At 51.5% G+C, this 23,089-nt stretch overlaps 7 protein-coding genes across 7 annotated transcripts; 3 read left to right on the top strand and 4 right to left on the bottom strand.

Annotated features, from left to right (window-relative positions):
- Nucleotides 1–389: 389 nt before the first annotated feature.
- CC84DRAFT_1137555 (uncharacterized protein) lies at nucleotides 390–2,346 on the bottom strand. Its single transcript, XM_018176152.1, has 5 exons — nucleotides 2,052–2,346; nucleotides 1,969–1,999; nucleotides 1,577–1,917; nucleotides 1,402–1,530; nucleotides 390–1,353 (listed from the first exon to the last, which is right to left on the bottom strand). Exons 1-5 carry the CDS (start codon nucleotides 2,122–2,124, stop codon nucleotides 767–769), a joined length of 1,161 nt encoding a protein of 386 aa, XP_018040058.1. The 5' UTR covers nucleotides 2,125–2,346; the 3' UTR covers nucleotides 390–766.
- Nucleotides 2,347–2,646: 300 nt separating this feature from the next.
- CC84DRAFT_1160798 (uncharacterized protein) lies at nucleotides 2,647–4,000 on the top strand. Its single transcript, XM_018177583.1, has 2 exons — nucleotides 2,647–2,690; nucleotides 2,761–4,000. Exons 1-2 carry the CDS (start codon nucleotides 2,673–2,675, stop codon nucleotides 3,646–3,648), a joined length of 906 nt encoding a protein of 301 aa, XP_018040059.1. The 5' UTR covers nucleotides 2,647–2,672; the 3' UTR covers nucleotides 3,649–4,000.
- A 1,043-nt stretch (nucleotides 4,001–5,043) lies between these two features.
- On the top strand, nucleotides 5,044–5,775 carry CC84DRAFT_451051 (uncharacterized protein). Its single transcript, XM_018186316.1, has one exon. It carries the CDS (start codon nucleotides 5,123–5,125, stop codon nucleotides 5,594–5,596), a length of 474 nt encoding a protein of 157 aa, XP_018040060.1. The 5' UTR covers nucleotides 5,044–5,122; the 3' UTR covers nucleotides 5,597–5,775.
- Nucleotides 5,776–8,428: 2,653 nt separating this feature from the next.
- Nucleotides 8,429–9,124, top strand: CC84DRAFT_1213097 (ribonuclease-like protein P complex subunit Pop4; the record flags this gene model as incomplete). Its single annotated transcript, XM_018182504.1, has 1 exon — nucleotides 8,429–9,124. One exon carries the CDS (start codon nucleotides 8,429–8,431, stop codon nucleotides 9,122–9,124), a length of 696 nt encoding a protein of 231 aa, XP_018040061.1.
- Nucleotides 9,125–9,252: 128 nt separating this feature from the next.
- CC84DRAFT_1183956 (Dyp-type peroxidase) lies at nucleotides 9,253–11,125 on the bottom strand (the record flags this gene model as incomplete). Its single annotated transcript, XM_018180720.1, has 8 exons — nucleotides 9,253–9,485; nucleotides 9,548–9,883; nucleotides 9,938–10,038; nucleotides 10,084–10,197; nucleotides 10,246–10,344; nucleotides 10,394–10,701; nucleotides 10,755–11,025; nucleotides 11,079–11,125. 8 exons carry the CDS (start codon nucleotides 11,123–11,125, stop codon nucleotides 9,253–9,255), a joined length of 1,509 nt encoding a protein of 502 aa, XP_018040062.1.
- A 1,444-nt stretch (nucleotides 11,126–12,569) lies between these two features.
- Nucleotides 12,570–15,239, bottom strand: CC84DRAFT_1137562 (uncharacterized protein). Its single transcript, XM_018176153.1, has 2 exons — nucleotides 14,164–15,239; nucleotides 12,570–14,108 (listed from the first exon to the last, which is right to left on the bottom strand). The coding sequence occupies exons 1-2, from the start codon at nucleotides 15,111–15,113 to the stop codon at nucleotides 12,704–12,706; spliced, it is 2,355 nt and encodes a 784-aa protein (XP_018040063.1). The 5' UTR covers nucleotides 15,114–15,239; the 3' UTR covers nucleotides 12,570–12,703.
- A 4,313-nt stretch (nucleotides 15,240–19,552) lies between these two features.
- Nucleotides 19,553–22,954, bottom strand: CC84DRAFT_1172232 (uncharacterized protein; the record flags this gene model as incomplete). The annotated part of the gene is made up of 3 exons (XM_018179969.1): nucleotides 19,553–22,788; nucleotides 22,860–22,882; nucleotides 22,932–22,954. 3 exons carry the CDS (start codon nucleotides 22,952–22,954, stop codon nucleotides 19,553–19,555), a joined length of 3,282 nt encoding a protein of 1,093 aa, XP_018040064.1.
- Nucleotides 22,955–23,089: the final 135 nt, after the last annotated feature.

Genomic DNA, 23,089 nt, shown 5'->3' on the forward strand with positions numbered 1-23,089 from the left:
CACAGCGACAGCCTCGGCCATTTCCAATGGGTGAAATTTAGAAAATGGAGGCAGCGAGTCCATGATGATTATATCAAAGCCGACCGGTGAGGTGGGCAGATTTCGCAGGGCGTATGCGTACGCGACACGCCCTCCAAGGCTGTACAATGCCTCTCACATGCGCAGGCCACCAATGACGGTGCGCCAGCAACGAGTGCATATGCACAACAGCAGGGAACGATGCATCGGCGAAAATGGCTTGAAAAGCAAGCAGTACAGTCACCGGTCGAGTATGGCACGTGGTAGATCCATTTCACAGCCTAGTAGAAAGGGAAGATTCAGCCATAATCTCAGCCTCAGTGGGCTGGGACTTTCGCTCGGTTGTCAACTAGTCACTCGTACGCTTGTCAAGGGAACATTTTGGCTTGATGTAAAAACTGTACCTCTTGAATGGTGAAGTGCACGACGTGATATCTTGATTCCAAGGCCCCCAAGGACACTTCAGAACCTCGTCTTTGACGAGCATTCTAGCTAGCAGCTACCTCAACGGTTCCAGCTTTACAAGAAGCAATGTGGCGAAACCGAAAGCAGATCCTCTCGGTCCAGTTTGTGAATTAAACGTATTTCTTGAAGCAGACTCCATGCAATGTAATCGAACTTCATCCCTAAATCCTCGAACACTCAGGTGGATGTCCTGACTGTAACCATGACGAGTTGTTCGCTGGTACATTCTTGGACCCAGCCCCATCAATTGCATCAAGGCAATTTTACCGACTGAATACATGTTTCAGTCCTCGCTCAGCCCGATAGCGTCCCGGAACATCGTCTCCAGGTCTGATAAGCAATCGGGTGATATTCGTCCTACTGTCTTCACCTTAAGATTATACTCCACGCTCTGAACCTTTGAGATGTTGATTCGGGAAAGTGGACTCCACTGTAATGTAGTGTCCTCCAATATCAGAACGATTGGTCTTTGAAGTTTGCTCCCCTGCTCTTCTGGATGCAATATAAGCTCCGTGTTCTCTTTGATGAGTGGTGCATGGTCTTCTGGCTTTACGCCAGCCTTTGATGTGCCCTGTTGCGAGTACGTGTATATCGGTAGGCAGAGACAATGTTGGGCCCTCTGCCGTATGACTACAAACATTCGGGTCTTTACATGAAGGGTTGTACCACCCGACATGCCATCTAACACAGATGTGCTATCCAATGCACCGTGTGTTTGTGGTAGGGACAGTTGCGTTGGAGTATCGGCACGAATCGATACGGCAGAAAGGCTGGTACTCGGACCCATTTCACCCCTTGGTTCTGGCCAACTGACTTTGAATACCCTGCCTTTCTTAAAGTAAGCTCTAGGATTGCGTATCGTCTCGAAACCTGGATGTAGTCAGTGAAGCGTCGTAAAATATAGCTACCCAAGCATACCGGTTTCATGTGTTAAGCTGAGTGTGCCAAGGCGGGATGTCATATCTTGGTCAGGGGACGCTGTGCGCACCGTATCGTCATCATACCGGCCTGTGCCTTGTTCACTTCCAGGCGTGGAATAAGAAAGCCCTGGTCATGTCAGTCGCACCTTCTAAATTCATGCTGGCACACGTACTTGAAGTGTCCGCACTCGTAGTAGGTGTGTTTATGCCCGGCCCTGTGGTGGACAATGTATCCTCCGAGCCTAAGGGCCTAGCCAATCGCTGGTACGAAAACGATGGCGACGAATTATTCCCTCGAAAGGTTGGGTCGAGCTGGATGAATTCTGGAGGTTGGTACTGATCCTGGACCTCTGAAATACTCGGAAAGTTCACGCTTGATAGTTGGTATGGGAGAGTGCTGTTATTTGTACCGGGTACGATTGCGTTTCGGGCATTATCGCTCTGTTCAGCCGTAGAAGGGGGCAGAGAGGTATTAACAGAACTAGGACTCTGTTCGTCACGACTGATTAGGCTCCTAGTAATGTTCAGCGAGTATGGTCTTCGCGATCCAGACGATCGCACCTACCGTCCCCATTTAAGATCATAACGTGCTTTCCCTGCGACCGTTTAGCTTAGGAACAACGGTTGATTGAAGGTCTCAAGTTATACCGGGAACATTTCTCAGTTGCCACCTGTAATAGTCCTGAAACTTCTCAGACCATGTCCATTCGTGGTCGTCCATTGCGTCTTAGGGCATGGGAAGAAGCCGTCTACGTGGAGCTCGCCGGCCTTAGACTATGGATGCACTCGCGGCGAAACGTGCCTCGTGTCTATTTCAAGTCACCATGAATGCGCTGATCCACAATAATGAAGCGGAAGGAAAACACCACTGGGTATCTGACTAGGAAGAGCCGCCAGCGGGAGAAGGCTGAGTGACGAAGCTAAGGCTGCACCTGAGCAAGCGGTGATTGAAGAGGTGTGGAACGCACTAAGCGGGGCAGTGGGCTTAAGGAGGTCATAGCGTGAGATGCCGTGTTGTGTGCCCCTGTGCAGGTTCATGCATCTCCATCGCCCAATCGCTGTCGATTTTCCCCCCACACTTCTGAGATCACTTGATCCCGTGACACGCCGCATTCCATCGCTTGGCGGACAGGGAACGGATACGAAATATTGGAGGCGTCAGGATGAGGTAAGCGGCTGCCTGGCAGGTTATCAAGTGTGCTCGAATGCTGCTCTGTCCTCTTTCTATCGTATCGTTCAGTAGCGACGAGTGTTGCCACACGACTGGAGATGATCGACCAAGAGAAGGTACAGTAAAACGACATGCGTTTTCCTGTAGGGTAGAGATTAGAGAGTGTAATTAACATCTTTATTCCAGTTCGCCAATAGCCCAAGTCTGTACGACCGCCTCACTTGGGAAGAGCGCCTGATCGGCCATGGAGACCACGCCGGTGCGTTGCTGAGGACAAAACAAACCACACGCCTTATCGAACCCATTCCGCCGGACGACTCATCGTTGATGTCAAGGGCTCCGCTGCTTCCGTTGCATAACGAATCCCGCCCCCAAGGCGACTCCTCCGTCACACACATCCATGCATCACCAAAACACATTTCGGGATGGTCAGTGACGGAACTCGTGTCACAAACTATTCGCATTCACAATGTGGCTGCACTACACGCAAATGTGTCACATCTGTCGTCGCGCGCTGCCGTCGACGTGGAACTGCACTCTTACCATCCCGCTTTACCGCTTCCATCTGGAGAAACCCACCTGTGCGCGGCTGCCACGGCAGTGCATTGGTCGATTTCTCTACTTGAGAGCTTACGTACTGTTTGCACTACAGTAATCCCTCCGACGAAAACCCCTGTCGCTCTACGTGTTGTGCATACCACAGCCGACTTTCACAACCTGACCATCTTTGGCATCTCGACCATAGAGAGAGCATCTGCGACTACGGTCCCTGCGAATCCTGGTCCCAACTTGCCTCCCATTACGACACCCCCCGATGATGATCTATTAGATCATCCACAGTCTCTATGCGGAACGCCGCCTTTACCTCCAATCAGTACTCCTCCTGACGAAGATGCCCTAGTACTGGGAGACAACCTCGCGTCAAAGTCCTCCTTATCTCGCTCATCCCAGGCCGAAATACTCACTTTGAAATGGGGAACGCCCATTGGAACATTTCGATTGCTTATGCGTCGCTTGTTGGGAGCCAAGTTCGCCTGGGGACCTGCATGCTTTCGTTCTTGGTGCCTCAACTGACCGCGACCATATTCTTTACTCTACAATGGGCTGATCCCCTCCATACTCGATGGCACAAAGTAGGAGAGTGCTGGCACTTTGTTGCTCGTTACGTAGTCCGCTCCAATGTGCAGGTCGATCACGTTCACGACATCGATGTTGACCTACTACAGGAGTAGACAGAGACGCTGACCACCGGCGCTCTACCTACTCTTTCGTAGCCGAAGTAATTTGATGTAGTGGATGTCGATGGGCCGCTTTTTGTATATAGCTTTTTCACAATCACACTCTTTGTATTTTCTTTTACGACGTTTCGGGGTCATTCACTATCAGAAGCTGGTGACATATGAACAATGGGACCAGAATTCCACTCCGTTGTGCCATGCGCTCATACCGGTAGGTGTAGGGGTTCTTCTCAAGCCTTTGTTAACACCTGTCCGTGAATCTCGCATTGCTACAGTACCATCAATGTCGGTACCAAAGGTTGAGTGCGAATCAGCCCACATATTGCAACCTCAAGGTGATATACTCCTACATATGGATTCGGCTTTGTGGATCAGCCTTTTCGATGTGTCACCAAGTTTCTGAGCTCTGATCTACTGAGGTGATGTTGTACGTTGAAGCCGTTTTACGCAAATGGCTTGGATTTAGGACTATCAACGACTTGAGTCCTGCTCTGATCACTTTCGGCCATGCTGTGGATGCTCTTTTTAGTCCCAGACGATTTGCAGGGATGATGCGAAGAGCACACCCCACCTTCCGTTTTGACAAATCGCCATAAAGAGGGGGGGCCACAGTCGTCTGTCATTGGATCAAAAATATACGAGCAGGCGCCCAATATGAGGTCGCCCAAGTACTGGACGCCATCAACATTGGCTCATGGCCACTTCGACACATGTTTTGCCTAGTCTTTTCCTGCGATCGATGCCATGGCATTGCAAATCACAGCAGCAACATCGCAACGCACACCCCCACAAGACTCGTACTGATGTCTGTTTAAGCGAAAATCTAGAGCATCAGGTCAGCTTGATTTATCGCGGGGGCGCCTAGCTATATGAGGTTTCCTTGCATGCGCCAGTATGTACGTCAATCTGCAGTAGATCGGGACATGTCAGGCAGCAAGGTGCTGGCTGCGGCTACTGTCATGTGATTGCTACCCATGCCATGCACGTTCCCTATGTCCGCCTCTTGCCTCGCCGACTCGCGGCGCTTGTCCCTCCCACTCCACCTTCTAGCCTCGTTGACTGACAAGGCCGATGAGTATTCGACCCGTGCGGCCACAAGTTCAGCTTTCCGATCTGTACTGGTCTTGATATTGGAAGCTCTGACCCTCTAAAATGCCAGACAGTGAGTGGATATGGAGTGATGAGCATGGAGACTACTACAAGGCAGTTTACGGGCCAGGTACGGGGCGAGTGTTGCCTCATGTGATGACCGCTAACTCTAGGCAGACGGTAGGGTAGTGCGATACGTCTGGGGAAGGTTAGAGTAACCCATGAAATTGACATCTCGTGCAAATGCGCTGACAACAGTGATAGAGCGACCATCCCATCTGAACCGCAAACGCGAACGCACCCACAGTCGCCGCCGCCAGTGCAGCCACAGACTCGACCCGTACAACCCTCAGCTAGCACTTCGTCTGCGCAGGGTACACCACAATATGGACACGGTGGAACTGCAGCAGGGACCACAGGCTCCTCGACTTCACATGGACAATCTTATTCACAGGTACCGCAGACTTCGTATGGGCAAGGACAAACGCAAGGCTACGGGACCCAAGCGCAGCCAGTACAATATCCATACACCCAGCCGACGCAACAGTACTACCCCCATGGACAGGCGGCCCCTCAGACTCCACAGAGCAGGGGAACGTACCCAAGCCAAGGACAATATTCATACTATCAAGGATCTTCACCAAGTTCAGACCAGACTCCTGGCTCCTCAGGATCATATCGTGCGTCAAATCTAATTGGTCTGCTTCTCCCCATAACTAAAGACTGCAGGTTGAATAACTCCAACATCATGAGCGCATTGATGAGAGTCTTAAGTCATTCCCGAAGATAGTCTCAAGTGGCGCGCCCACTACATCACCTTCTCCAGTCACTTGGCCGTCTCGCAAGAGTCTTGGCCAAGTGCCGGGGAGGAAGAGCATCGCCACGACTGACCTTTCCTTGTACATGATATAGAAAAACGACGGACAATATTCAGACTGGGTAGCAGTTAGTGGAGAGTCTTATGGAGCTGATGATAGGGTCGGAGGGTCGTTGGTCATCTTCCAAGTCCAAGACTTAGGGATTACGTTTACTGCAACGCTTGGGCGCTGCGCAATGGACCACCGTAGTATGGACTTATGGTGTGCTTTTTTCGATGCCTCATCCGCTCTTGTGAAGTGGTTCCGCGACGTTATGCGGATAGATCCAGACGATGAGCAACAATGCCAATTTTATGCTCATGGTCTACTTGCATCTATCCAACATAAGCACAATAGCCGTTGAAGGTTCTCTCGCAACGTGAATTTTCCACAACACACACGAAGAGGCCCAAGCTGTACATTATAGAACAGGTGTCATGCAGACGTTGAAGATAACAGTACGGTAAACGCAGGGTGTACTCTAGATATTTCACTCGGCACTCTGATCTGACCATCATTTCCGCGAACAAAAATCCTAGCCCTTCAATGAGGCTGTCCGACATGGGCCTTGGGCTAGAACTCTTTGGCGTCCGCTGTCAACTGGCACGGAAATGCGAGAGTTCATGATGATTCAAATTTAGTCTACAGTGTGAAGAATGGAGCTCTGAGTGAATTGTGACAAGCACCAATTCCTGGTGAACACCGTCGTCTAAGGTCACAGCAGTTCTTCCGGTTGGGAATTGCAACCCTCTAGTTCTTCTCATTGTTCATCACAATCCTATCAAGGGAGTACGAAAAGCTATTGCCTTTCCACGAAAGTTTGATGGGCTGCATACCTGCCTTGACGGACGCTCAGCATCTCACAGTCGCGTGCGACCTCCAATGATTACCCGAGTAGATAGAACTACCATGTTCTCAACATAACCTCAGATCGTAGTGCCGGGAACAAATAATTCTGTCATTTCTTGATCCCTCTTCCTGGCATTCCTGGAATCTAAGTCGCCATCCACCACCTCACTGCCGTCCGACTTGGTCTCTGAACCGGATTTCGAGTAATTCCCATGCTGCAATGTTTCCGGCTCAACTAGCATACTCTGTTTCCTGAGATACTCATAACCACCCTCATGAACCTAGCTCTACGGCATCCTTTAACGCGTAGCCGTAGGGCCAACCTAAAGCCCGTTCGTCGAGTGACGCAAATTAGTCGATGTCAAACTTGCCGTCCATGAGGCTGTAGTATGATCCTGTGCCTATGGCCTTTTTCTGCCGATGTAAAGGACACCTTATTAGGTAAGACGTGCAGAGACGTGCAGAAAAGTGCAGAGCTTTTCTGTGTCCTGACCAGACGTCGTGTAATGAAAGCGTGTGGCTCCGGACCTCCAGCCGTATTGCCTGCTTTTCCCCATTGGTGGCACGCACGATGCTCCTCGGCTGCAGGTGTCGATGCTCATGTCTCCTCCAAGAACCAGTCGTGGATCCACCGCATCTCGACAACGGCTCTGATATCCGATAGGAAATAAGCGCACTCCCATGCAACATCTTCCATAAGGTCAGAGGATTGCGGGTGCAGGTCGTCGAGCAAGACTAACGAAGATACCATAACACACATGACTTGGCTCGGCGAGCCTTTTGTGCCACTCTTCGTGGATTATCGAGCCCGTATTCTCAACAAGTCCATTCTGTCGAACGCGCATCTTGTCCAGGCTTCCGATCGCAGACCATCGCGAAGGCTCTGCAACTCATGATTCTCAATTGCAAGACTCAGCTCTCTTGGTACGCCACACAACACCCATTAAGTCATCACAATCTCGCACACTGTCTTCAGACCTTGCCTTTAAAGTTCTCGCCGGGCTCACTTGACGAGATCACTACTCGGGACCAATACGTCAGCCCAGCGCTCAAAATGTCCCTCGTATGTGGTAGCGACGAAGATTCGCCATACCAGAAGATCCATGGAATCATCGCCACAGCCGCACTGGGCGAATTGTTTGATCGCAAGGCGGTGGGCTTATCGGACCAGTCGCGCTCATGGCGTTGAAGGTACACAGTGCCTCGGTTCAAGGGTCCCTGGGTTGTAGCAGATTGGATACCTAACGTGGAGGTTGCAATGGAATACATCCCCGCATTGCAAAGGTCAGGCTATCATAGGTAGTTTGAGGTCTGGATGAATTGTAGATCAAAGACTCGAATAGCTTTTGGGAGTTCCAAGGCACCGGAGCTTGTGCTGGTCAAGAGGTAGACGACTGCATTTTGATGCAGAGTAAGCCGGGATGGTGAACAATACTTCTCAGCGGCGAGGACATGAAGAAACGGCTCCTCCACGTCTTGTATGCTGTGTGTGAATGTTAGCACTTAGCACCTTGCCACTGTTCAGCACGGTTCCATTACGAAATATTGATATCCTCTGATGGCTCCCCGTAAACGAAGCTTGGGGCGTGAAAGTGATATCGGACATCACCTTTGCTGGTGGGAGGACGCCCACCGACCCGCTGGAGTGGAGATCGCGTGGGCAGCGGCTAACCATCCCGAGTAACGCGGGTGAACGAGCCAACGGTTCGCAAGTTCCCAACCGCAAAACTTTAGACCCACCACAACCAAACACTTACCGGGGCATTGTACCTTCACGAAAACCGCCCACCGACATAGCCTGGTGACATCATGACAACCACAATGGCGACCGAGCCCGACCCTTTCGCGCAGACGCTCCTCGCGCGCGCGCACCCACCCGCCGTCGCAGAAGCCCTCTATACCGAACGCGTTGTGAAGCGCCCGCTCCATATTCGCGCCACGAGCCCGATGCCATCGGTCCGAGCCGCACGCCGGAAGACTCAGAACGAGCGTAAAGCCAAAGCGCGCGCCCGCAGCGCGCTGAAACCGCGCCCTCTTTCCGCCGCCCAAAAGCGCGCTCTCGGCCTCCTCGAGATTCCTAAGGCGCAGCAGAAATACGAAATATACGAGGGACTGCACAAGCTATGGGCGGGCTATATGGCGGAAATTCTGGGGCTGGGCGCAGAGGGCGGCAAGGCGTTCGTCACGCCTAGCAGTGCGGGGCAGCAGCTTGCGAGCGCAGATATGCACGGCGCGATTGTTGAGGTTGTGCGCAGTCGATGCCCGTCGCGTGTTGGGCTGAAGGGAATCGTTGTGCGCGACACAAAGTTCACCTTCGAGATAGTCACGATGAAGAACGTGGTCAAAGCTATACCGAAGGAGCATACCATTTTCCGGTTCGAAGTGCCAGTGCCAAGCAAGCAAGGAGAGGAAGAGAAGAAGCCGTTGGTTTTTGAGATTTTAGGAGAACAATTTCAGACAAGGGGCGCGGACAGGGCGAACAAGAAGTTTAGGATCCATTACCAGCCGGATATCTGAAGAGAGTGCGTATGGGAATACCACGAAGCCAAGGTCAAAGAGCTGGGGAATTGGACGAGCGACTGGATTGCCCAGTAGAGAATGTGTGGACACAGATTTGGACAGCTATCTGTCACAATACCAAATGACTATGGAGCGGCGACACCCGCAAGGACACCATTAAGCGCTTCGATCGATGGCGAAAAGAAGTACTCTCCCCCCTTGGACTGGACCCACTGCCTATCTAGCGGCAAATCCTCATCCAACTTGTCATCATTAGCGCCCGTCATGGATCTCACCTCATCAGGTGCCTGTCCGATGATAGGATCAAATCCAGGTTTCTTATTCTCTCCGGGCGGGAAGCTGGTGTTGTTGGCCCATTCTGCGTACGTCGTCAGCATGGGTGCACAGGGAGATTTACGGAACAAGGGAAATGTAACTTACGTTTCTGCAAGAAACTGAATCCTTGGTCGAGCCTCGACTGGTAGGACACGAAGTACAGTCCACGTTCGTATTTTGTGCTCTTCGTGAGCTTCTCCTCGCTCGTGACCTCAGGGCCAAACGGAATACCGCGGCGCAGTATCAGGTGGGGGCCAACGAGATCAGGGGTCTGTTCGGTTGCAAACTGGTCGAGGTCCTTGCGGGGATTCATCTTGCGGATGTGTGCGGCGAATGGACACATCTCCTGGGACTGTGGGTTGAACTTGAATTTGTTGTTGCGCTGATCATCAGCTGCGAGAACGGGATCGTCAACGAGCGGTGTGATGCGAAGTGGTGCACCTGGTGCACGTTAATAACCACATAACAGGAATCTCAGAATCATTGGCAACATACCACTCTTCCAACGACCCACCATGCGGGCTCCGAGGATGTCAGCCGGTGTTGGTGCATCGTCGAAGTCATCGGCGATCGGCTTGGACTTTTCCTCCAGGAATCTGTTATCGTCAGAAATGCCGGTGGTTCTGCTGTACCAATCGTACCTATCAAACTCCGGAACAAGCTGTGGAAGTTTGCGGAAAGCCAGAAAGCTGCCGTCCTTTGCCCACGCTGGACGGCCCTCTACAGGATCTCCGCTGCGACCAAGCAATGCAATGCTACATCAGTCAGCATCTCCCACACCACTTAGCTAGACGGCAGCCTACCCTAAGTCGATCAAACTCTGTCCCGGCTTGGGCTTCTTAGGATCGACGTCATCCACGCCTTTCAGCGCAGGCTGCGAGATACCGTCCATGTACCCGAAGCTACACCCCATCAGCCTCACCGCCTACTGAAACGCACGATCCAACTTACTGTTCATGTCCCGAGAATTCCCCAGGTCTAACATCACCTGCCAGCGTCGCCACCTCGGCGATTGACGATGTTTCATTCGCGGACAATGTAGCCTTCACCTCATCCAGTTTCCCATTGACCGACCCGAAGGAGTCACCGGCGACAAGGATCACGCCATGGATCTCTTGGCTGTCTTGCAAAAATGCCTCATCCCAGTCCGGTTTGAAGTCCTCGTCAGTTTCCCCTGTACCTTTATCGGCAAGAGAACGGGCGTCCTTCCTCTGCCCGGCGCGGAACAGCGGGTCCTGTAGATCATCCGTGATGCCGAGCTATGCAATGTCAAATTCAGATTGTCGCGAACAGCAGGGCACGCTTGACCTACCGCAGTCAATCCTTTCTGCGAGAACGCAATATTCACCCCTGCAATAGGCAACAGGTCCCCGTCACCCGTGATCTCACCAAGCTCATTCGTCCCATCCCCATTTACACCATGTGCCCTCGAAGCCTTGAACGCGCGAATTGCCGCTTTCTCACCCGTCGCCTTGTCCGCTGTCGTAATCAGGGGAACAAGGGTCTTGAGCTGGGACTTGAAGGCGGTCGCATCTGTAATGCGGAAGAAGAAGAAGACTTCTGTTTTCTTGGAGAGACCGACGCTAGGTGTGTTAGTGGGTTAGGTAGAGGAAGGGAGAAGGTGGGAGGAAAATACAGGATGTCGCCCTGGACGTTGGATAGCTTGAAGTCGGAATCTGCCATGCTGATGTTGACGTTACGTTGTGGAGCGCTGTAGTACCAGGACCTGTGTTTAGGTTCAGGGGAGCGTGGCATAAGGTTTCGAGAAACTCACAGTGGCAGCGTGAATGGAGGACAACGCTGCCTTTATAATCACAATCGCATACCATCTGGCCTCCGGTATAACATCTGACGTATCATTCTCAGCTGCGCAGCCCTCCCACCCCAGCTCAGTCAGTCGCTGTACTACATTCCAAGTAGACGCACCGTTCCCTCAGACCAATGACAATATCGTGACATGTATCGCTACGCGGTAGCTGAGAGGCGTCCAAGACTTCCCAAGCAGCCACTCGACGCAAGCCCTCTCATCACAGCATAGCCCCGCGTAGCTACTCAGCACCACAATGACAGGGCAGACGCATCGCCTTCAAGCCACTGAAACTCATTGCCCTCATCTTGGAAGGCATCCAAGGACCGCGAACCGCGCCTCTTACAGCCCAACGCCACGGACAATCTCGTCAGGTCAAACTTTCGTCTTTATATTGGCGCCATGACCTCTCTCCTTTCAAAAGTGTATCAACATGGCAACATGGATCGATACACAGCGGCTTGACGGACCCCAAGAACTCCCCTCCCTTCCAACCCTTCCCGACTGCTTACGTGTGCGCGAATATCTTCCAGATTATGGGCGATCCAGCTCGTGAACGCGGTGTTTGCGGGCGAGCTGGGGAGAAGAGTTCGTGCACCTGTTGCGAGTTTGCCCTGTTGGGATGCAACGTGACGGGGTGCCGTGGCCGCCTTTCTGCGGCTGAGACAGGGTCTTGGGCGCGGGCGAGAGAGGGTTGTCAGCTTATGCGAACATTCCTGGGTATATCGCGGTGGTGTGACCTTTTAGCGCTAGAAAAGCAATTTTGGAGACGAGAGTATTCTGGGATTCGGTAATTGGAGGATTAACTCTGGGGACGAGGCGAATTGGTGGCAGTGGGTGCGATGCGCTATGCGTGTACGTGTATGTCTCTAGTTGAAGGGGCCACGTGACGTGGAAATATGGGGGCGGATACTGGAACGCTGAGAAGGAGCAGCTGACGGTGGTCGGAAGATCCGGGTTCGTGGGTGCAACGGTCGCAGGTAGAGTGGGTGAGGATACGAGCTGAACGCCACGGGCCCAACGGGGTTGATTTCGTGGACTCACCGACTAAACGTATGCCCTGCCTTGTCTGCAGTATCTGCGTATGGCCTGGGCGGGTACTTGGACATGTAATCATGGTCTTGGTGTGAGTTGGTGGAGCGCACGAGAGTAGACATGACGTGCAGGTTTTGGTGTCGAGACGTCCGGTCATGGATGTTCATGGAGACTCGGAGGTGCGTATCTGCAACGCGACACGTCTACTACTTCAAGTTCAAGGCAGCTGATTCATCAAAGAATCGCTGTTCGAACTAACAGTCGCCATTTCAGTGAGCTCTTCGTGACTTCTAGCTTTTTTCCGTTTTACTATTTGGCAAGTGCTACCTAATCATTCTTCGGCTCTATGACACATCTCATCCAACTTGAAACCCAAGCTACCTTCAGGGTATACCTGAGTTTTTCCCCTACTCCGAGTACTAGGCAAACAAGTCATACGTTCCCCTATAGTAATCGACATCGGAGCCGATACCCCCCGACATATCCATCCCCACATCCAAACTCAGATTGTTAGTCCACTCGAAAAAGGATTCTCCTGTTGAGGGATCGGCGAACTGGCCAAGTGGCGCGGTGCCCAGATCAGCCATGTTGAAACCCCAAGTCGACATCTCCGACAGCAGCGGCGGGGCCTGTTGATCGAAGGGCATACGCGGTTGCGGCTGCGGAAAGTAAATGGCGGGCGACTGCTGGGTCAAAGGCTGCCTGGCCTGTTCAGTGGCCGGTACGCCAGACTCGAGAGGCGCGATTGTTCTTCGGCGTCCTTCGTAAGCAGACGGGCCTTCGTAATCGGATGCATAGTTCCTTGTAGTGGCTGCGCGGTCTGAGCAAGTTGACATGGCGTCTACATGGACGGAAGATATCTGCTCGGGAACAGAAATGCCGGCTTTCCGTATCACAGAAGCGAGGAAAGAGACGGCGGAGTCGGCAGAGGCATAGATGGACCTGAGCGACTGCAACACTTGCATCGTCTGGTAGAAGCGGAAAACGCTGGCGTCGCGCACGTCCTCGTTGTCGGAACGAATATCGAGGATATGGGACAGGCAGGCGGCGATGAGCGCGGTCACGCCGGGTACGCCCATGTAGCGTACTTGATTACGACGTAGCATGGTATGGGCAATCTTAGTGGCACTTCTTGCGGCGTCCTTGACTTTAGCACGAGATGATCTTTGCGTGGCTTGCGCAGAAGCGTCATCCGGCGAATGCTGTAGTGCCTGCGTTCGATGCAGGACGTTAACGAGAGTGAGATAGAGCATATTTAGTACAGCCCAATGTACCTCATAACAGCTGTGCATGCCATTTTGTATCCTTGGTGGCGAATCGAACCTATTGAAAGCTGCCAAGAGATTTTGGTACCAATTCGCAATCTCTTCATCGCAGGAGTTCAGCCCAACCGCACTACTCTCGGGTCGTTTGGGGACGACCATCATGGTGGGTGGAACGTCGGCTTGTGTTTCCAGATCCGTATACTGAGAGGAGAGAACGTGTCCGATACAAACGCATAGCTTCGCAAGCTCGACGCATATCAGCGAAGTGCGGGCGATATCTTCAACATCAGGTAGCGCCAGCTGTGTCGAAGCATCAATTTCGAAATCCTCTATAGTGAGCATCGACACGTTGAAACTATCATCTCGTATACGCATTGGTCTTCGGGTACCTAGCGCAAGTAGCCGATCACGGATGTATAAGCTCCACCAAAGCCTTCTTCGAAAGTGTCTCTCTTCGTCTGTTTGACGACTTCCGGTCGGCTCACGATGGAGTCCCATGTTGAGCGCAACTGAGAAAGCCAAGCCTGTCCAATGCCATGTGTGTCGCCTTTGTTTCGGACTAGAGAAAATATATCAGCGGATGATTCCATCCTACAAGATATTTCAAAATTTACCTGCCATACCACCAACTCATCAAGAGCAACGACTGCAGAACGGCCAATTCGCTTGGTTCGACGTCGAACTCGTAAAGCAGTCTAACACGATTGAAGAAGTGCTCACGTGCTTCCTTAGGTGTCTGAAAACCCATGCTGTTGATGACTTCAGGATCAACCGCGGCTAGTCCTGCAAACATGATGGCTTGAAATAGCAAAATGCTGATGTGGTCGTTGCGCTGCCCGTCGTAAACGGCACGAAACAATGCGCGGAGATCCAGGATAGGCATGAAGGGGTGAATGCTGAAGATGTAGCTTTGAAGTATTTTCGATTGTAGGTGGGCTTCAGGTATCAGAAAGGCACCCTTTTGTACGAGGAATTCCAAGTCTTCGCGAAGGAGATGACCTGGCAATGGGGAAATGAATGATGGGAGTCCTTCGATCGTAGATGGCCGTCGCGGGTCTTGAGAAATCGATCCGATGCTAGGGTTGGGAGATATAATACTTGGTACCTGGTCTGGTGTCTGAAGCCCTTTTGAATGATCCTCGTCATGCGCATCCTCATCAAACGTGACACAAACTGGAACTTCGCCGGTGGTCGGTGATGTCGCTGGTCCCTCCCTTCTCGGCGCATTCTGAACGTGCATGCTACCCGAGTTTGAATGGACATTGAAGGGCAAAGGCTTCGGTGGCACTGGGGATCTGCCCTCGACGCGTTCATGTCTGCTTCGATTGTTCTTGCCTCTCCTGGACGGTAGAACGACACATTCTGTGTTATCCAGACGACAATTGGTGCAGCGCGGGCCGTTTGTGAGGACATCGCATCTGACCTTCCTCAGCCGACACGCGTGGCAGGCTTGAGAAGCGCGATGCTTGGTCGAACGCCCAGAATCCTTCTCTTTTGAGCCTCTTCGCTTTGGTTCGAGAGGACGGACGCTTCCAGGGGTTGTTTCGGCGTTAATAGATGCCATGTTCTTCACCTACCGGCAGCTCCGACAGGAAGCGAGAATGCCTGTTACTGTCTCCTGATTCATGGCACGCGTTCGATGCATGCACACTCCGTCGCCGAGTGATACCCCGCATTAGCTGCGGGCGGTTGTGCGGGGACGGAGATGCGTGTCCAGTCGTTCAGGGTCTACATTTCGGGCCGACCAGATGCGCACCTGCGCCCTTGCATGCTTCTTTTTCGACAATAGCCATCCTGTCACTTTTAGCTTTAGTCACGTCGATTCGTGTGCGGTAGTCTATCACAAAACCATTGGCAAAAGGTATATCTCGACGAAAAAGTTGACATCGGATGTTACCACCATCAGTCAAATCTAGACGTCATTGGCCGCAGACGTGATGTAGATTCCACGAGCTGTATTCAGCAGAGGCAGCCCAGCAAAGCAGTTTTGGAGCGCGACTGTTATTTTAAATGCAGCTTGATGCCCATGCAATGAGCTGAAATGAAGGATGTCCGATGATGGAGGGATTTCGAGTCGGCAGTCCTGAGATGTCATCACCAAGTCTTGACAGTGCACGTGATTTAGCGCCGCCAGGCCCTTAGAACTTTGACGTCGAGACCCTCGACCTCATTTCGAAAGCATCGCCTGGATTTTCGGACTGGGAGCGCGGTAGCCGCTTCTGCTCATTCTCGATCCTGACATCGTTGACATCGTGAACACTCGTTCACATCCATCGTTAGATTTTCGAAACTAGTCGTGACTTCTGGAGCATCAGAGGTCCTCTGCATAAATTATTGTAGGTGCCCAGGTGCCCAGGTGCCCACTTGGTATACTGGAGGCCTTCGTGGGCTTTGATGAGTTAGAAATATTTTGCCTGGTTCGTCTAGTGTTGCGAAGTCACGAGTCGTGTGTATGTAGTCAGTCGACGCGGTCTAAACGTACCTATGGTATTTGCTGGCCACGCATGTTCTCTAGCTCTATGTCCACCGATCGGCCAGTGCTGCAAACTCGCCCCAAGAAGATTTCTCAGAAACACAGATCACGACACATTCTCTGCATATCGATGAACGGAAGTAGCTAGCTTCAACGATCCAAGTTGATGGCGTGGGCCCTCAGGTCATTATAAAGGTTCTAGCAAATGAGATCTCAAGAGATCCAATGAAAGCTAATGAATGAATTATCAGCTGAAGCTGATAAACTCACGGTCTTCTCTTTACGTAGTGAAAGCAGCCGGAGCGCCGTAAATGATCACAGATATAGTCATGCAATTCACCGGCTCTGACAAGTAATATCAATCTTTGGTCAGGACTGCGAGCCATTTCTTTGTTCATCGCCCAGCTTCCACCTGGGTAATCGCGCGCAATACACATTCAGCAACCTCATTCCAGATATCGAATCAATCCTGCGCACCCAGAGAAGACTTTGGTAGTATGCAACTTAGCCGCGGCAGATGTTCAAATCCACTACGCCACGATAATTAGGTAGGATCTGCCGCGTAACCTGACCTTATGATCCTCACAAGCAAGCAAGCGCTATAAAGCATAGGATCTTCAGAAAGCGATGGACCAGAGTTTGATGTCGCAACCACTTGAATGATCTCTATATGCATCACATACCTTGGTGTTTGAAGTTTTTCACTGGTATGTGCCCCTTGTATCAGTCCCTAATCTGCTTCGCGCACATGCAGTATGTTTGCGTCAATTGGTGACCTGTTCTGACGCATAAAATGCCCATAAGTGTGAAGGACTGCGCGTACCTCTGCAGTTTCAGTCTCACCAAGTGAAGCGTAATCTTTGCACACGCCGTTCATCTGCCAAAACCTACTGCCTCAAAGCATCTATTAATCTTGCGTATCGTCAAATCGAGCATGATGTCTTCCAAAGACAAGGTAACGCAAAAATAAACCCTGAGTGTTGGCCCCGTTGTGGGACTGAAACTATTCCAGGATCTGTTCATGAAAAACTCCAGAAGGCGCTTGATTGGCTCGGCCCCCCTTCTTTCCCATCTACGAACTGGTTCGGGGATTTCATCGATATCAATGGATTTGAGATCCACCCAAATCTTCCATTACAAGAATCGATATCGCTATCGGAGAAGCTGCGAATTCCAAGAGAATGCACGGAAAGCTATGTGGCCTGGTACGGTATGGGCCACGAAGTTCTTAAAGACGAGAGAGACCCAATATCGGTGGCTTCACGTCATTCACGGGAAGGAACATAGCGACTCTGAAACCCAACGCTGCCATCTAAGACTACCAATCTCTCCAGCTCCTCTGTTGCCTCGGCTGAATCGTGTCTTGCATTTGAAGCGTTACTGGATTAAATATCGAAAAAACACTACATGGTACTGGCAATCTGACGAGACCCCGGGGGATTGCGGGAAAAGAATATATGTAATTTTCAATGGGGATTTCCAAAACTGTATGGACACACATTGTCGACCCTGTGAAACGAATCCCCCGGGGTTCCTTACAGACTACGATCTAGGTTCTGCACCCTACCAAGACACTCATACATCGGTTCATCTGCACGGAGCCTATAACTCCTGACCCGGGAATGCGGGCCTTCTGATCAAATGCGGATTCAGACGTGGTTATGCGTTATGCTTTTGCACGATTTGGCGCATGCCGTATGTTATGTACAGCACCATGAGGATGAGATCTTCATCATAGCCGATGATGCAAGTAATGAGGCAGATATTTCAATTGAACGGTGGATCTGGGGAGGATTGATGCAGTATAACGAAGCTGGAAGGCCATCGGGAATATGATTCTCGTGACAGACAATGTAACGAGTGAAATATTAGGCAAGGATGTCGAGGAATGGTGGAAGGCTGGGCGATGGGCGAAGCCGGAAGAGGGCAATCGGAGAGTCTCTGAACTGCTCGTAAGAGGTCGATTCGTAAGGAAGAAAGGAGGAAAAGAATTTGTGCGTCTCACCGGAAACAGCTGAGCCCAGCGAAACTAATGCTTCTTCCATCGTGGAACTGGTCTCTTTCAATTGAAGTTGGACGAATAACCGTGGCTGAGCTCGACGATAGAAAAGGGCCCAATGTCTCGGTACGATACCTGCTGCATGGGGCGGCGAGAACTGGGGAAAGAAAACAAATTTTTGTGATAAAGAAAACCCTAGGGACGTGATTCAGGCGGGGAACCTTGTATTTAGCTTGCAATCAAATTTACTCTGTTGCACTGAAGACGCCTGCTGCACTCTCTAGAGTCTCATATAGGACCCATAGCGGAGTAGGAAGAGATTATACGTCTTGTGTGCAGAGGAAAAAGAAGAAACCCAATCGACGGAATCCACCAAAAGAAATGCCACCCTACATGGGCTGCATCCAGGAACCGCCCATGCTAATAGCACTTCACAGCGGTTTGTTGATTGTGGGAATCGAACACGCGCCCTCAGGATGGTCTGGATGGAGATGGTTAACCTATACTGTGAGGCAGTATAGATATCAGATCTCTTCCTGCTCCTGCCACCAGGTCATCTCCGCAGCACCAAGCTGGGAACGGGTGTTTGATAGAAATTTTGGAGCTGAGCGCAGTTACAGAGTGACATTATGTTCGCGGTCAGGTAGCTGAGGGTTGAAGTGAGTGGGTGAGTGAGGTGAGGGCCGTGCGGCGTTGGGAAGGCAGGTGCGCGTCTCTCATTTGTAGACGAACGGCAACGACGGACACACGCTATCTTTGCGAGTGTATGATCTCAAAAGCCTCCGAAATATTGCGAGCCTTGTAGTCGTTGGCAAGCATAGCAAAGCTCTGAGGGTAACTCTTACATAGCCAAGGTAATCAAGTATGCCGACTGAGCGCGCCCGCCGCGCGCAACCTTAATGTATAGCTGACACATGCCTGTGCGAATGCAGATTGAGGCCATGTCATATTAGAAACAATATAACTATGAAATAAGAAAGCAATAGGGCCTGCGGCGAGCAGGGCATTTTATCACGCTCACTGCGACATGGCTACCTCGCCGCGTCATGGACTTGTTCACTTGATCTATCAATCATCGGCATCCCGCGGAAAGGAAGGCGAACCTGACGTACAAGCGCTTGCTACAAAGTAATTTTGCATATCACACCACACGCGACAGCAGCACCATGCTACCAATAACGAGTGGTCACCTTCCCCAAAGAGAGGTACAGCCAGCCAGCCCGATGAGAAGCGAGCATACTTGCTTAGGCAGATGAACATCTACTTGGTCGCCCTTGATTACGATAGAACCAGATTCACGCACGTGACTCGAATATCATGAGAAGCAAATGCCGAGAGATCAATTTTACTTTATACGATATGCGCCGACGATGCATGCCATCAGTACCAAGTACCGTTCCCACCAGATGATCCTACAGACGCCCAAGATCCCGATGCAATAACAAACTCCCATCAACAAACTCCCGTAAATGACTCCAAAAATTTCATCTCAACAGTCTATCATCCCAAACGCGGTCATCTCTGAAGCAGATCAACACTTCTCACAGTGTCCAGTCAAAAGCATATCCGAACGCTTCGCCACAAATCTCATCTTGCCCTTCATCTCCCTGCTCTCAAAGTCCGGCGCCGGTGTCTTCATAGATATCGCATGCGCCTCATGCAGTGCCTTCTGCGCAGCCACGCTGATATTCTTCTCGCAATGTCCGCAGTACCACGTCGTTACCTTGTTGTACCCCAGCTTTCCGATGCAGTGGCGGTGGAAAAATCGTATAGGGCAGTCGTTAAACATGCACTCGACGAGCTCCTCCTTGGCCTTCAGATTCTCGGGCAAGTCGGCCTGGCAGTAGCAAATAGATTCGTCCGCTGGTCCTGTCTCACACTTCTTGCGCAAACTCTCAAGCAGTTGCTCCGTGACTTTAGCTCGACAGCCGACGAGGGACAGGCGCTCGTTGCGGTCAGCTAGGTCCTGGAACTGTTCGACTTGGTTCATGGCGCGGCCCTTCTGGAAGCCCCGCACGTAGTCCTCGATCTCCCACGAGAGGCGCTTTGGCATAGGGGTGTTCTCGAGCTTCTTCATCGTCATTCCCTCAACGCGCCAGTGGCGACCGACGGTGTACAGCCAGGTGTAGAGGTCCTCGTCGACGAGCATGAGTTTGTCCTTGGTCTCAGGCTGGGACTGGAAGAACTCCATGAGCTTCCTACTCTGCATGTAGTTGTAGGGGCCGAGCTCACACGGATTCGAGTCCGCGTAGACGATGTACTGGAAATTGTTTTGATTGGTTGGATCAACACATTTACAGTATGTCCGATGGTATGGGCAGTCAGGTATTCCCGAAGACTCGTACGGGCATTCGCCGATCCACGAGCAGGCAGAGCTAGTGTTCTTGTAGGCAGGGTGGTCGGGTTCGAACAGCGGTCGCCCTACGCTATCAAATTTCATTGCGTTGGCAAACTGCTGCAGCCAGTCCCGGTGTCGGCCAGTCTTGGTTGTTGGGATTGTCGCGGGGCTCTTAGATAGCTCGAAGGAAACGGACTTGTTCTCAATAGAAGTGACGCCTTTCGTAGTACGCCCGGGTCCGAAAAGGTGTTTTGATAGCTTTGAAGAGAATTCAGGCGTCATATTACCACCAACAGACGAATAATCCCGCATTGAAGGCGCGAGCCGGAGACTATGACACATTAACTCCGCCTTCGCGTGTGGTACATGAATAGAGTGCTCAATCGCTTCTCCGACTTCGTCGTATGATGAGCTATGGTCATCGTCGCAATCGTCCGCAGCGTCGGTACCCTCAGCTTCTGATGTAGACCCCTCCTTCAAAAGCGAACACAAGTCTCGAAACGTTGAGTCTATCCCTCCATCACGAAACATACTATCGACAGGCGAAACCTCGAAAGCAGACTCGTCTGCTTCAGTGCCATCAGGTGATGGACCTACCAACTCGGGATCGCCATGCTCCTTCTCTGCGGCTCGTCTAGCCTTCCGCTGAGCTTCGCGCTGCCTCTTCTTCTCCTTCTTCTTTCGCGATTCAACAGCGGCATGTTTGGTATCCGGGAGCTCTGCAACTTCTGTAGGCTTCTTGGGCTTTTGAAGCTTCCTATCCTCTACTTTCCGCTGGAGACGTCCTTCTACGAACTCCAACTGCTTCTTTCGCTCTTCGATCCGAAACTGCGCATCAATCCTTCTGGAGAGCATGTAAGCGGTGGGTAGTAACGCAGATAAATTTTGTGCATACCCTTTCTTTTCTTCTCGGTCTAGTTTCTCCGCCATCTTCCGCCTATCGGCTGCACCTTGGTCCATCCAGGCAGTTACGCCGACACGTGTCGGCTTCAGGGCATGCCATGGAGCTATGGGGGTTGTATGAGAGCTAGACGACTTAGGTGCTTGCAGCGACAGCACATTCTTTGTACGGCGAGATTCTATGCGTCCACTTGAGTTTCTCATTGGGATAGTAGTGGGACCCACAGTCTGCCATGCATCGTCTTCCTCTGGCACGGGGTCCTTGTCGATTAGCTCACTCGACGATAGATTCCGTACAGTCCGCTTAGGTACTTCAGATGGCTTCGTAATGCTTGGTTTGAGCTGCTTCCATGGATTGTAGAACCTGATCTTCTGCGGCGGCACGATGTTTGTGTTGACGATTCTCAGCGAAGGCAGTGGCTTGGGCCCAAATTCAGCAGGCAAGTTTTTGATGTCTTGGACGGCTACAATTTCCTCGGGAAACTCGTCACTACCAAGCTTCCTATGAGACTGTTCGATATGCCGCCGATCAGCATCGTGTAAGGTGGCTGTTGAAAGGTTGCGTAATTCGTTCTCATCAATAAAGTCGTCTTCTTCGACCTCTTCTTCAACAGCCGTCAAGCAATCCGACAACGCAGAATCGGAGCCGACGGATCGATACTTTTGTCCCGTCTTCCAGTCTTTGTCAGCATATCTATTTCCCACAATGTTGAAGCTTGTCTTGTTGGCATATCTCAGAAAGGCAGCCCTGCGCATTCTAATCTCCAGCTCATCTTTCTTGTTCTGCACCATGTCGGTGATGATAAGCCCCTTCAGCTCAGACACAATTGTATTGAAGCTTGCTAGTTCTTTGTTTCGCAAGCCCCGGTTTCTCTCGTTGCGCTTGAGAAGCTCGTTGATGTGGAGAATCTCGAAGATACGATCGATCTCGGCGCCGAAGTCGATGTCTGCATCAGGAATACGAGCAAATTCACGAATTTTGCTTCGTTTCTGCCCGTGATTATAACATTGCGCGTTGTAATTCAGATGCTGCTCGATCTCCTCGATTTCCTCGGAATTGGCGGGGATCTCAGTGTCTTCTTGAGGGCCCGCCGGATGTAGGACAGATTCGATGTACTTGACGTCCTCGTGCGTGATCACTTTGCTCCTAGTAGCCGCTCGTATCTGCCTCTTTTGTTCTTTCCTATCTCTCTTTCTTAAGGGCATGTCACCTGGAATCGAAGACCTGCCGTCACTATCGAATGCGTCCGGACCTCTACCCATGGACCGTCCGCGGTCTTCTCCGTACTCGGGCATTAGGGTCCAGTTCTCACCGCAGCTTTCGTAAATGCTTCGGACTTGCTCACACATCTCAAAGTGTCGCTTGTAGTGGTGCTCGTCAATATGGCTGCACATGTCGCATGTGTGGCCGCGATGCCGCATGAACATGAATTGGTGAAAGCGGAAACATGGCTCGGCATGCGTTCCGAAGCATGATCGCTTCGCGCTAGGATGGTGGAGAGGTGTATTGCAAAAGCCGCAGTGATGCTCTGTTGCGTAGTCAGTATGCGCCGCAATATGATGGCCGAAGGTGCGAGTGCAAGTTCAAGGTTGCACCTACTCAGCGCGTCGCAGTCTTCCCACCTGTTTAATATTAAATGTTGTTCCAGCCATTCTTGGGGAAGCTACTTACCGAAATGAAACGTCTTTGCCCATGGCGACTAAAAAGTGTGATCGAACACCAGAGCGATCCAGGGCAAGGCTAGCAAATCTGGTATGAAGCCCAGCGGACCTAAAGTGTGGTTGTGTTGGACTGGGTGACAGGCGTGCGCTGTGGGGCGTGATAAATAT

This window comes from Paraphaeosphaeria sporulosa (assembly GCF_001642045.1).
Source record: "Paraphaeosphaeria sporulosa strain AP3s5-JAC2a unplaced genomic scaffold CC84scaffold_2, whole genome shotgun sequence".
Classification (NCBI taxonomy): domain Eukaryota; kingdom Fungi; phylum Ascomycota; class Dothideomycetes; order Pleosporales; family Didymosphaeriaceae; genus Paraphaeosphaeria; species Paraphaeosphaeria sporulosa.

Coding starts and splice junctions, on each gene's coding strand:
- CC84DRAFT_1137555 (XM_018176152.1), bottom strand. CDS start 2,124: ATGGACGACCACGAATGGACATGGTCTGAGAAGTTTCAGGACTATTAC. Junction 1,918..1,968: donor TATGATCTTAAATGGGGACG/GTAGGTGCGATC, acceptor GAACATTACTAG/GAGCCTAATCAGTCGTGACG. Junction 1,354..1,401: donor CAGCTTAACACATGAAACCG/GTATGCTTGGGT, acceptor GACTACATCCAG/GTTTCGAGACGATACGCAAT.
- CC84DRAFT_451051 (XM_018186316.1), top strand. CDS start 5,123: ATGAAATTGACATCTCGTGCAAATGCGCTGACAACAGTGATAGAGCGA.
- CC84DRAFT_1137562 (XM_018176153.1), bottom strand. CDS start 15,113: ATGGCATCTATTAACGCCGAAACAACCCCTGGAAGCGTCCGTCCTCTC. Junction 14,109..14,163: donor ATGAGTTGGTGGTATGGCAG/GTAAATTTTGAA, acceptor TATTTTCTCTAG/TCCGAAACAAAGGCGACACA.